Here is an 11,373-nt window from a genome sequence, read left to right on the forward strand (position 1 = left end):
CTCAAAAGTTTACTTCTGGTTTCAGTTTGGTCCGAACTGTTTCGGTTGTCTTATTTTCTTGGCACGCTTCCGAGTTCATCTCTATACGCTTTTGATGATTGAGTAAATTTGAAGTATATATGTACATATGTATGAGGTATGAGCTCATGGTGATCCCATCCCACTTGTTAGCCCAAGTGTTCTCACTTGTCCGACAAAACGACGGAAGAAAAACTGATGATAAATTTGATCTCTTTATAAGTTGCTACTCTTATATTAGTTTAGTAATTTTTTTTCGTTTATTGAAGGAAGTCCCCCACCGTCGACTAAGGGGTACAAGGGTAGCGTTTCTCAATCAACAGCCGAGAAAGGCAGTGAAGTTAGAGGGCAGAGAGAGTACGAGACGATACTTGAGTATTCCTTAATGTAAAATAGAAGTCTGATTTTTGTATCAACAAGTCTCCATACATGTCTCCATACACTCTGCTGTTCGACAGACCATCCCAAATGACCCATAATAGAGGATGAAGGAACGGGTCCTGTGCTGTCCGCTATTCGACAATCCATGCCAGATGATCATAATAGATGACAGCTGAACGATGTCCCATTACACTAATAGAACACCAGTCTTCGAGTTGTTTAGATTGTTATAATCGCGAGATACACAAATACACTTCACATTTTAACGGAATCGATGATCAATTTGGATTCCGATTTCAACAGAAATCAATTCCAGGCTTCATGGAGCATAAACGAAAGTCGGAGTAGCTAAAACTGATAAGAGGGAGCAGACCACAGGGAGTAAATTGAAAAGCTAGAATTTATTTCACTCCAAATGAACAAGAAGAGAAACATCTGTCTATCAATAGCCCGTTTACCACACGCATCAAAAAAAATACAAAAAAAAAAAAATGAAGAAGCACTGATACATTTCCACGGGAATCCTACTGTCTTATTAGTTCCACTTGGATTAGCACTATATTTACCTTCCATAAGGGTGATAGCGGCCACCTGCACTGCCACCAAAACCGCTGCCTCCGCCACCGCTGCTCCCACCACCGTAGCCGCTGCCTCTGCCTCCATAGTAGCTGTTTCCTCCACCACCTCCATACTCGCCACCTCCTTCAAAGCCAGAATCATAACTGCCACCATATGCCCCGCCAGCACCGCTGCCATAACTACCACCACTGCCGCTGCCATATCCTCCATCAGCACTGCCACCGTATCCTCCAGCACCATATCCTCCACCACTGCTGCCACCATAGCCACCATAACCATCTCCACCGCCACCATAAGAGCCCCCAAAATTGTAGCCTCGATTCAGGCCTCCTCCATAACAACTTGAATAGCCCATAGACTGGTCTCCTCTATAAGGGCCGCCCATTCCTCCACCCCCATATCCACCATACCCACCACCGAATTCGGCCCCACCACCGTATCCCCCATATGCACTGGCTCTTCCCCCATACGCTCCTCCACCTGAGCGGTAGCCACCATAACCACCATAAGAGTCGCTGACATCACCACCATATGAGGATCTCGAACTGGAGAAACGTCTTGATGAGGGCGGTGGTGCGTTTGGCCTCTTTGGCTCTGCTTTCTTGACTTCCACCTAGGCTCGGAGATAGGAGCAACCAAACTTATCAAATTTGTATATCTTACATTTGGCATGACTACTAACTATTATTAAGAATACTAGGATCCCATCAGCATATACATATAAATTCTAAAAAATAATATATAAATATATATATATGTGTGTGTGTGTGTGTGTGTGTGTGTGTGTGTGTGTTTTCCTATTGCTGATTTGTCTTTCTATCCAACCTAATTTTATCAGGGCTTCAAATATGACTTGCTCTGGATTATTGCAAAACGAATGGACAGCCGCATCGAGCAAAATGAAGATTTACTTTGCAGAGTATCTCATAATTACTCGCCACCGAGCACTATTAAGTACTCTAATGAACAATCTTATCAAAGGGTAATAGTTTCTTTCTAGCTAATATAAAAGTGTAAAGTTGTTGATATACAAGTGAGGGAAATTTTTGCTTGATCCTATGATTCCACAAAATATATAAATATATGTCTCAGAAAATTAAATCAACCATAATAATCCTTAAGATGTAAATATCTGGGAAATCTACTACCTGCGATCCTGCCAGCTCAAGCCTATTGCCCTGAGCCAAGAGTTCATCAACTGCTTCCTCTGTCTCAAAAGTAATAAACCCAAAGCCACGAGAACGGTTTGTGGAATGGTCTTTCATTATCTGGTGATCCTTCACCTCTCCAAACTGCGAGAAGAAGTCCTTGAACTCATCTGCCCAAATTCCAGCACTCAGTTCAGATTACGTACTTCATCACAACCCATATAACCTTGCTGCCAAATTAAATGAAGTATATCATGTATTCAAGACCTCACCTTCAGTCACAGTTCCCGGGATCCCACCCACAAAGATCTTCTTTGTCTTAAAATCCTCAGAGCCACCAGCACCTTTTGGAATCGTCCTCTTGATTTCCACCTACACATTCATAATCAGACACAACTTGGACTAAGTGAAAAGCTGCTTGCTCTCCAGATTGTATGCAGAAGTAAAGAAGCAAAAGCCCAGAGAAGCAAAAACAATTGACTTGAGATAAACCCACTTGTTTTCCATTAATGATGTGAGTGTCCTCAATGACTTTATCAACCACAGATGGATCTGCATAAGTCACAAACCCAAAACCACGGGGATGCCCAGTTTTACGGTCCTTCATGATAACGGAATCAATAATTTCGCCATAACTGCCGAAATGCTTGACAAATTGTGCTGCACAGAAAGCCTAGATCAAGAGGATGGCCCAGATAACCACATGTGCGATTAATTGATGGCACTAGAAGTCTACAAAAACTAACCAGTAGTCGTCTCTCTTGCTAAACCTCCTATAAAAATCTTTCTGCAATTACATTTACAAGAGCAAATCTCATCATAAAGCAGACCTAACACAGTATCAGCATCAACTTGAATCGAATCCAATACCCAAAACTACTACTGTATCAACAAAGTGAGGTTGCACTATTGTTCACCTCTATCCAATCAATATCTCTTCATCAACCAATATAAGCTGAAAGGACTCCAATGCTCATAGAAACATCAAGAATGATGACAGGGTAGCCGGCGACTGAAGCACCAGCAAATGGCAGCCGTAACTATAACGATCCTACGGTAGTGAAATTCTTTCTTGGGCCATAGGTTTTCCGACAATTTTGCATTATTTTTCAAATTCAATCCCATTTAATATCAGCTTCGAAGATTTTCCATTTTCCACGAGAAAACATAACCGATTCCAATAATGACGAGTTCGATTGAAAAACCAATCTTGTTCACAATTAAAGACATTTCATACTACCCAGAGCAATCGACGATGGAAATTGCACGGTATCATCATCCAATTTTCTCTTTTCTCCAATTGAAACCCAACAGATCCACGAACTAGGAAGAGTAACAATAAGCAGCAACCCAGTCAAGGTTTGTTCAACAGTCCGAGAAGAATCAAGAAATTTACCCAGGGCTGGCTCCATATCCAGCGTGAGGTTGAGATCTGTAGCCGTGGGCGTGGTCCGAGGAGGGCTTGAAATCTTCGGCCTCTCCATCGGCAAAAGATTGCCTTTCTTGCGGATCCATTGCTAATCGGAGACGGAGGAGGAAAGCCCAAAACCCCCTGCGAGAGTTTTGTCGGGAGAAAGGATATCCAGCTGCGGATTTGGACCGTCGAAGAAGAAGGAGACGACAAGAGAAGAAACAGAAGCTGGAGAAAAGGAAAACGAAACTTACTATGAGAATGTTTTCCAGTTTTCCGTTTTCACCTGAAAAAGGAAAATCCTGCTTCCAATAGTATATGGCTGGGAAATATGTTTAATGTATAAAAAGGAGTACAACGTAAAATGGCTAATATTATGTTTGAATTGAGGAGTTTGGGAGTTTTCGGGATATTTTTTGATGGGAAGGGATTCGGCGGTGTTATAAACCCCTCTAATAACTTTGTTTGGGAAAATTTTATGAAGTTTTGAGTTAATATCATCATATAACATAATATTTTGAAAATTTTTATCGCACAATACATATCGTATTAATTTCACCATTTAGCACGATATTTTGAAATTTTTCATGATATAGCACAACAAACAATAATTTCACCATATAACATAAAATTTTGAAATTTTTTCACCATATGGCACAAAAAATTGACGAAAAACTAACGTTGTGCTATATAATGAAAAAATTTTAAAATTTTATGCTATGCGATGAAATTATTGCTTGTTGTGTTATGTCATGAAAAAATTTCAAAATATCATGCTGAATGGTGAAATTAATGCAATATGTGTTATGTGGTGAAAATTTTTAAAATATTGTGCTATGTTGTGATATTAACCCTAAAGGTTTTGGAGGGGTTTGAAACACCACCAAACCCTTTCAAATGTCATAATTTCAAACCTTTTAAATTGGGAGGTTTATGAAGTCTCTTTATAAAAAATAGTAATTTGATCCAAAAGCAAATCCAAAATCAAAAAAAAAAATTCAATCGAATCCTTTCAAACCTCTTAGTGAGTTTTATCCAAACAAAGGTCTTGGAACCCCTTCCTAACCCTTCAAAACCTTCCCCTCATTAGCCTTTCATAACCCTCTGAACCCTTAATGAAGAATATTCAAATATAGTGTAAGAGAAAAATTAAAGCATAACAGATCCACCAGATCACTGTAATGAAAAATACAATATGAAAAAACACATTATATAGGCGCAAATACAATTGCAGAAATCCTTCCATATGTTGTAATTATGCCCACAATCTCTTACAACTACACTTAGTACGAATCCCACTCTATCAGAAAGCAGAGCTAAGCGTAATCTATACAGAGACTAATACTATTGTACTATATTCTCATTCCGTAATATGTTACTAAATTCTCATTTCAAGAGAATGCTTAGTAGTTAGCTCATCAAATACAAAGCAAAGATAATTTCCGCTTCATGTGAAAAGAAAGTCGATCTAACTTTTGCTCGATAACCAAATTGATGGGGAATGGGGGAGAACCCGAACGAAACTTACTAAAATTTCCATGATTTTTGAATCGCTCTATAAACTACTAATATATATTATTATATATATATATATATTTATGTTTAACTCAACCATTTGAAGCCAATCTTCGTTTAATTTTCTATTATCTAATCTAGGTTTCGGTTTGAGAAATAAAATGGACGCGGCAAGATTTTTTTTTTTTTGCTTCGATTTACTATTTTTTAGGGGGCTGAAGAGAATAAAGATTGGGGAAGGAGAACGGCTAATATAAATATAGACGAGAAAAGATACGGAAGCAAACATATTTTTATTTTTCTTTTTCCAGTTTATGCGATGAGCTTTTCCGTATTAAATATCAAGTTTGCTTTATTATCCAATTATATGAGGTGTAATTTGGACTGTTCAAACTTACAAGGTTGTCAAATTAGTATCTTTAGTTGTGGAAATGGCCAAAGCCGTAATTAACTTCAATTTAGATAACCATGTCTCACAGTGATATTGCACTCGTAATTAATCCTCTATATGTTTTTTCTTTTTTAAATTACGGGAAATTCACAATCTGCATTTAATTTATCTATCTATTGAAAAAACTAAAAATGGTATGTTCCCATTGAGATCCCAAGTGGCGAGTGTCCATTAGTTCTCTACTCCCGACGGTTATTTGTGTTCATAGCAAAACTAAAATGACAATTACTCAGTTGATTAGGAAGACCTCTCACCAATTTTGGAACCTAATTTCACTAGAACATTTTAAATGGTCCTTGACGAGTGCTGGTTAGTTCTCTACTCTTGCGGGTTGTTTGTTTTTATAACAAAACTAAGATGAAAATTACTCAGTTGCTTAGCAAAGACTTCTCGCCAATTATATATGAAACCTTATCTCACAAGAACATTGTAACAATAATATTGTTACAATTAAAAATAGTTATGACAATTACTCAAGTTATTAATATTCATCCTCTCATTTCTGTAAGCAAAATGTTATTTTCTCATAGTATATGGTGAGATAATATCACCAAAGAATTTCTCCAACTTCACTCATCTCCATTGAGGTGGACAGTAAAATCTTTTGTAAAGGCAAAAATATGCCAGAGGTGCACAAACTATTGATTTTTCTATTTTTCAATCCTAATTCTTTTTGTCATACTATCATATGTGTCTTTTCGCCTAAAAAAAATGAATCTAAAGGCTTAGAAATTAGAATGTAAAAGAAATAAGGATATTTGCATTTTGTGCCCCCCCAAAGAAAAATTCCTGGCTCCGTCCATGACTGGAAAAAAAAGTTAGCTACAATAGTAAGGCAAATTTAATTAAACATATCAGTTAAAACAAATCGTTAAGATTAAAATAAAAAAAAAATCAAAGAATTTAGACAGTTAAGGAACACAAAAATGAAGCTCCCATATTTTGTTACAAAGAATATATAGTCGATTATGGGTAAAACATTGTGTATTGTGCATGCAAGTGAGAAAAAATAATAATTTATTTGATGTTATTGTTTATAGAAAAATGATTTAATTAATCGATTTTTTTTTCAAAAAAGCCCTTAATTTTTATTTGCCAATGAGAGAATATTTTATTTTTCAAGGTACTTATTATCGATTTTCAATATAACAATCCAGCGTCATAATTTCACTAAAATAAGAATTAAAAAAATTAGAGATTTTAAATAGCCAAGGGTGGTCAAAGTGGAGTTCACGCTCCTTGATCCAGTTTTTATAATTAATTGACTGATATTATTGGATAATTTCTAATTTAACTAAAAATCTAAATGTATCAGCAATCCTATTTGCAATCACGTAAAAATCTTGAAATCAAATAATATTGAATTAATTATCTAATTTCACTAAAAATCTAAATGTATATGCAATCCTATTTGCAATCACGTAAAAATCTTGAAAGCAAATAATATTGAATTAATTATCATTGGGAATTAGTTCAAATGATTTAACGTTTGTGTTTTTAAATAAGATTTTTAGGTTCGAGTATTATAAATGGAGAAAATCTGCTTTAGGAGACTCTTAAGCGCCTGACTCGATTCGAACTGAATTAGTTGAGACTCATTATACTTCCTAATACCAGAATGCACACTGAAAAGAATATTGAATTAGTTTTAGTTTTATAGTAAGACTTATCGTTAATCGTTAATTAGGATAAAAATCTACAAAATCATGAAAGAATTTTTGAGGGAGTGGAAATCTTTTATATACTTGCTCCAATTTTGTTTTCTTTTCATATTTGAGACACTGAGAGAGCAAGTGAGTTCAAGTCATATTTTATCCCATACTTCTTGTAACTTTTCAATATCAATGGATTTAAAATGAACAATTATGGGCACCCACTAATACTATCCCTAGTGAAGTTTATCAATATTAACTGGGGGTTTCCTCCACAACAATATCAATATCAATATTATCTTTTGGCGCGTCGCGGTTGATTAACGCCGGGGAGGCAAACGAAGATATGATATGGCAAATCAAATTAGGAAATAATATCTTTCTTGGAGATTTGATCAGAAAATTTCTGATGAAGAAATTGCCTGGCCACCGACTCAGTCTCAGACGGTCAAAAAACATACATATACACCCAGATATATATATATATATATACACACACACATATGTATCATATAATATTACTTCTACACCCTGAGAAGAACAGAACACGCACACATACTGTCTCATCGCACTTTACTTGCTTCTTTCTTCAAGTGTACTGTACGATCGATCGTTAATGGAGGACGAGTGGTCCGAGAGCTGGCAGATGTATCTTGGGGTTGCGACTTCGTTCGACTTCTCCTGCGCTCCTGATCACTGGGTCCTCTCTATCCACTTTACTCGGACTGAGCGTCTCATTCTCCGAGATCCAGAGCCAGATGGCTATGTGGACGAGGACAAAGAGGTCTATGTTGTCAATCACGAGCCCTTACTCCAGCCCGTCTCCGCACTCGACGCCGGAACTCCCTCATCCGAATCATTGCAACGCGACCTAAGGAACTACTTTGCCTCTTGTGGAGCCCTGCACCAGGAGTGTCTCTATTTTACCGAACGTATCATGACGTATGCCTCGCGCATTGCCAACCGTCTCCATGGCAGAGGACACTTCACGATGATGGCCGACCTGGGCCATGTTGTCACTGAGGTGATGGTGGATGTGGAGGACGGGGATGTTTTCTTGCTTCCTGGGCAGGAGTCCGAGACTGGACTTGACAATCACGACTTCTCCGAGTCTGGACTTGATGAGCACAACTTCGAGCCCTTGTCCATTGATCCAGGGGACGCCATCTCAAGCCTCCTCAAGCATGCGAGAGAAGAAGGCAGGGGCCTGGCCGATTCCACTTGCTCCATATGCTTGAACGACATGGCCAGCGACGACGGGGAATTATTGGTCGAGACTCCTTGTAAACACGTCTTCCACTCGCCATGCATCGTCCGGTGGTTAGAGATGAGCTGCACCTGCCCGCTCTGCCGATACAGAATAGGGAACAATATATGACATCGACGAACTTGTTGATTGAGCAATTTTACCGTGTTATGAACTATGGAGGGTCGATGAGAAATACCTTGGATGCCAATCTTTTTGGTAATTTAGATGATAGTACTATCCTTATATATTGATGTTTATCAATATTAAGTGCGGTTTCCTCCAAAACATCAATTTTCATATCTTCCTCATCTCATTTGCCTTTCATGCTCCTTTTCATATAATCAAAATGAAAAATGAATTAATTTGCAGTTTTTTTTTTATGTGTATCCTGATATCCAAAAGTCCAATAAGGTCCAACTAATCCAGTCGGGAGATCGAGCATTAAAGGCTTGTTTGATTTGTGGAAATGATTTTAGAATCATGATTTTGATTTTAACTCTACCCACAACACAACAAAAATACACGTTTCTCAAGTCAAATTTATAATACAATCTCATTTGTCCTTTTCCACAATAAAAATCAAAATTACTTTAACTCTGAAACCAAACGCCTCGTAAAGATTATTCTCTCTCCCAATAAGCGTGCTTTCCGGAGTTCAAACTTGTATTTTCCTCCTTACGAAAGCGAGCCGCTTACCACTCAACTAATAATTTTGTTGGTTGCAATTTTTTTGTATGAAATTTGCAGTTTTTGTTTGGTAAGACATTTTGCAGTTCTATAATATATATATAAATGGAATAATTACGTACTTTAGGAACAATATAAAATAGAAAAAAGAAAAGGGGAGAAGAAACTTTTGATCCTATAAGTTTGGTATTTAGTCAATTTTGATATTACAAGTTTTAAAACTGTCGAATCAATCATTTACGTTTGCTCCATGAGGCACTTTTGGTCCATTTAATGATCGGGAGATAACGGGTGCTACGTGGACAGTTTGACTGAAAATTTAAATCTAAAAGAAGAAGTATAAAAATTTAAAATTAAATAAAGAAAAACTAATAAAATAATATTTTCAAAACAATAGTTAAAAAAAAAAAATCACAGACCCAGCCCCCGCCCTTGTCATGGCTGCGAAGGGCATCCGGGGGTAGGTACCCAGCCAGCGGGCCCCACTCCCAAGATGAGATTGCCAGCGACCTCATCCAGGGGGAGCGGGGTGCCGAGATTAGGGGGTGGGGGGCCGCCTGTGATGACGATCTCCCAGCAATTATATATTATATATAAATATGTAATGTCATCGATAATCGAACAGAGCTCCTAGGAATCATATAAACGTTGAGAGATTAATGAAATAGATGAAATCAATTCAGCTTTGTCCATGCTTCTTTGATCTTGTTTGAGCAAGGTTAAAGAGAAGCACGACCGATGCACATTATCAAATCAAATTCATTGACAAAAGCCATTGCGTTTACTTGTAGAAGATACTTAATTAGGTTCAACTCGTACTCAGATTCACATACGATATCGGCAAAAGGTTTGTTTTACTCAAACAGGGGTTTCTTGAAACGTGCCACATAAAATCATCAATTCAAGAATCTAAAACTATTGTCATGTCCTACTTTACCGATTGAATGCTACCTCCCCTCGATCATTGGCGAGAGATCCACAGCTGAGCTTCGTGGTTCGCCAAGGATTTTTTGCTACCAGTCGTGGTTGAAGGAATCCTTCCTCGGTGAAGGGCATATGAGGAGATTATATCCAATTAGATCGACCGTGTTTCGGGGGGAAGATTCAAAGTTTAGAACAAACGACAAGCAATGACGATCTAGCCAGCAATTATATATTATATATAGATTTGGCCTAATAATAATCTCCCCGGTAATTATATATTACATATAGATATAATAATAATAATAATAATAATAATTTGTTTTATGGAAGTTACGAAATAGTAGACATACGAGGAATCAGTGAATGAGAAGCTCTCATTTCAAATTTCTAGACAAATAGCAAGCAATGACTATCTCACAATAATCATAAATTATATATAAATATGTTCAGTCATCATTAATGGAACGGAGCTCATACGAACCGACCAAGATATAACTGATGAGAGACTAATGAAATTAGATGAAATCAATTCAGCTTTGTTCATGCTTCGTTATTCTTGTTTGGGCAAGGTTAAAAGAGAAGCACGACCGGAGCGCATTATGGAATCAGATTCATTGAGAAAGCAATTACGTTCACTGGTAGAAGCTGCTTAATTAGGTTCAACTTGTACTCAGATTCATAGACGATATCAAGAAAAGGTTTGCTTTACTCGAACAAGGGTTTCTCGATACGGGCCCTGATAAAATCATCAATTCAGGAAATCCAGAACTACTGTCATGTCCTCCTTTACTGATTGAATGCTACCTTCCCTCGATAAGTGGCGATGGATCGACATGGCTGACCGAGGATTTTTTTTGCTACCAGTCGCGGTTGAATGAATCCTTCCTCAGTGAAGGGCATACGAGGAGATTACATCCAATTATATTGGCCAGTGTTCTGAGGAGGATTTGAATTTTGGGGCAAATGACAACCAACGACAAACTACCTAGCAATTATATATCACATATAGGTTTGGTCTAATAATGATCTCATCAGCAATTATATAGTACGACGATGACGATGACGATAATATTTTTTGTGAAATTACGGAAACATTACACATACGAAGAGTAGGTGAATGTGAAGCTTTCATTTCATATTTTTTGACAAATGTCAAGCATTATGTCATCGATAATGGAACAGGGTTCGTATGAATCGATCAAGATATGACCAAGCGTAACACGGACAAAAATCAAACAACTTTCAATTACAAAACTAATCTTATTAAAATTAAATAGTTATATACGTTATTCATAAATATTACTTATTATAAATCATATGATCTATGTTATACATATTAATAAATTAGAGCAAATCAT

At 37.2% G+C, this 11,373-nt stretch overlaps 2 protein-coding genes across 3 annotated transcripts; one reads left to right on the forward strand and one right to left on the reverse strand.

Moving 5' to 3' along the window:
* Positions 1–781: 781 nt before the first annotated feature.
* On the reverse strand, positions 782–3,831 carry LOC116215199 (heterogeneous nuclear ribonucleoprotein 1-like). Of its 2 annotated transcripts, XM_031550814.1 has the most exons (6): positions 3,523–3,831; positions 2,873–2,913; positions 2,623–2,786; positions 2,399–2,498; positions 2,127–2,296; positions 782–1,591 (listed from the first exon to the last, which is right to left on the reverse strand). In XM_031550814.1, exons 1-6 carry the CDS (start codon positions 3,639–3,641, stop codon positions 962–964), a joined length of 1,224 nt encoding a protein of 407 aa, XP_031406674.1. In that variant the 5' UTR covers positions 3,642–3,831; the 3' UTR covers positions 782–961. The 2 variants fall into 2 exon arrangements, with proteins under 2 accessions (XP_031406674.1, XP_031406675.1); XM_031550815.1 differs by lacking the exon at positions 2,873–2,913 and having other exon boundaries at positions 3,523–3,815.
* A 4,297-nt stretch (positions 3,832–8,128) lies between these two features.
* On the forward strand, positions 8,129–8,676 carry LOC116215200 (RING-H2 finger protein ATL39-like). The gene has a single exon (XM_031550816.1). It carries the CDS (start codon positions 8,147–8,149, stop codon positions 8,531–8,533), a length of 387 nt encoding a protein of 128 aa, XP_031406676.1. The 5' UTR covers positions 8,129–8,146; the 3' UTR covers positions 8,534–8,676.
* Positions 8,677–11,373: the final 2,697 nt, after the last annotated feature.

This window comes from Punica granatum, chromosome 7 (assembly GCF_007655135.1).
Source record: "Punica granatum isolate Tunisia-2019 chromosome 7, ASM765513v2, whole genome shotgun sequence".
NCBI classification, from domain to species: domain Eukaryota; kingdom Viridiplantae; phylum Streptophyta; class Magnoliopsida; order Myrtales; family Lythraceae; genus Punica; species Punica granatum.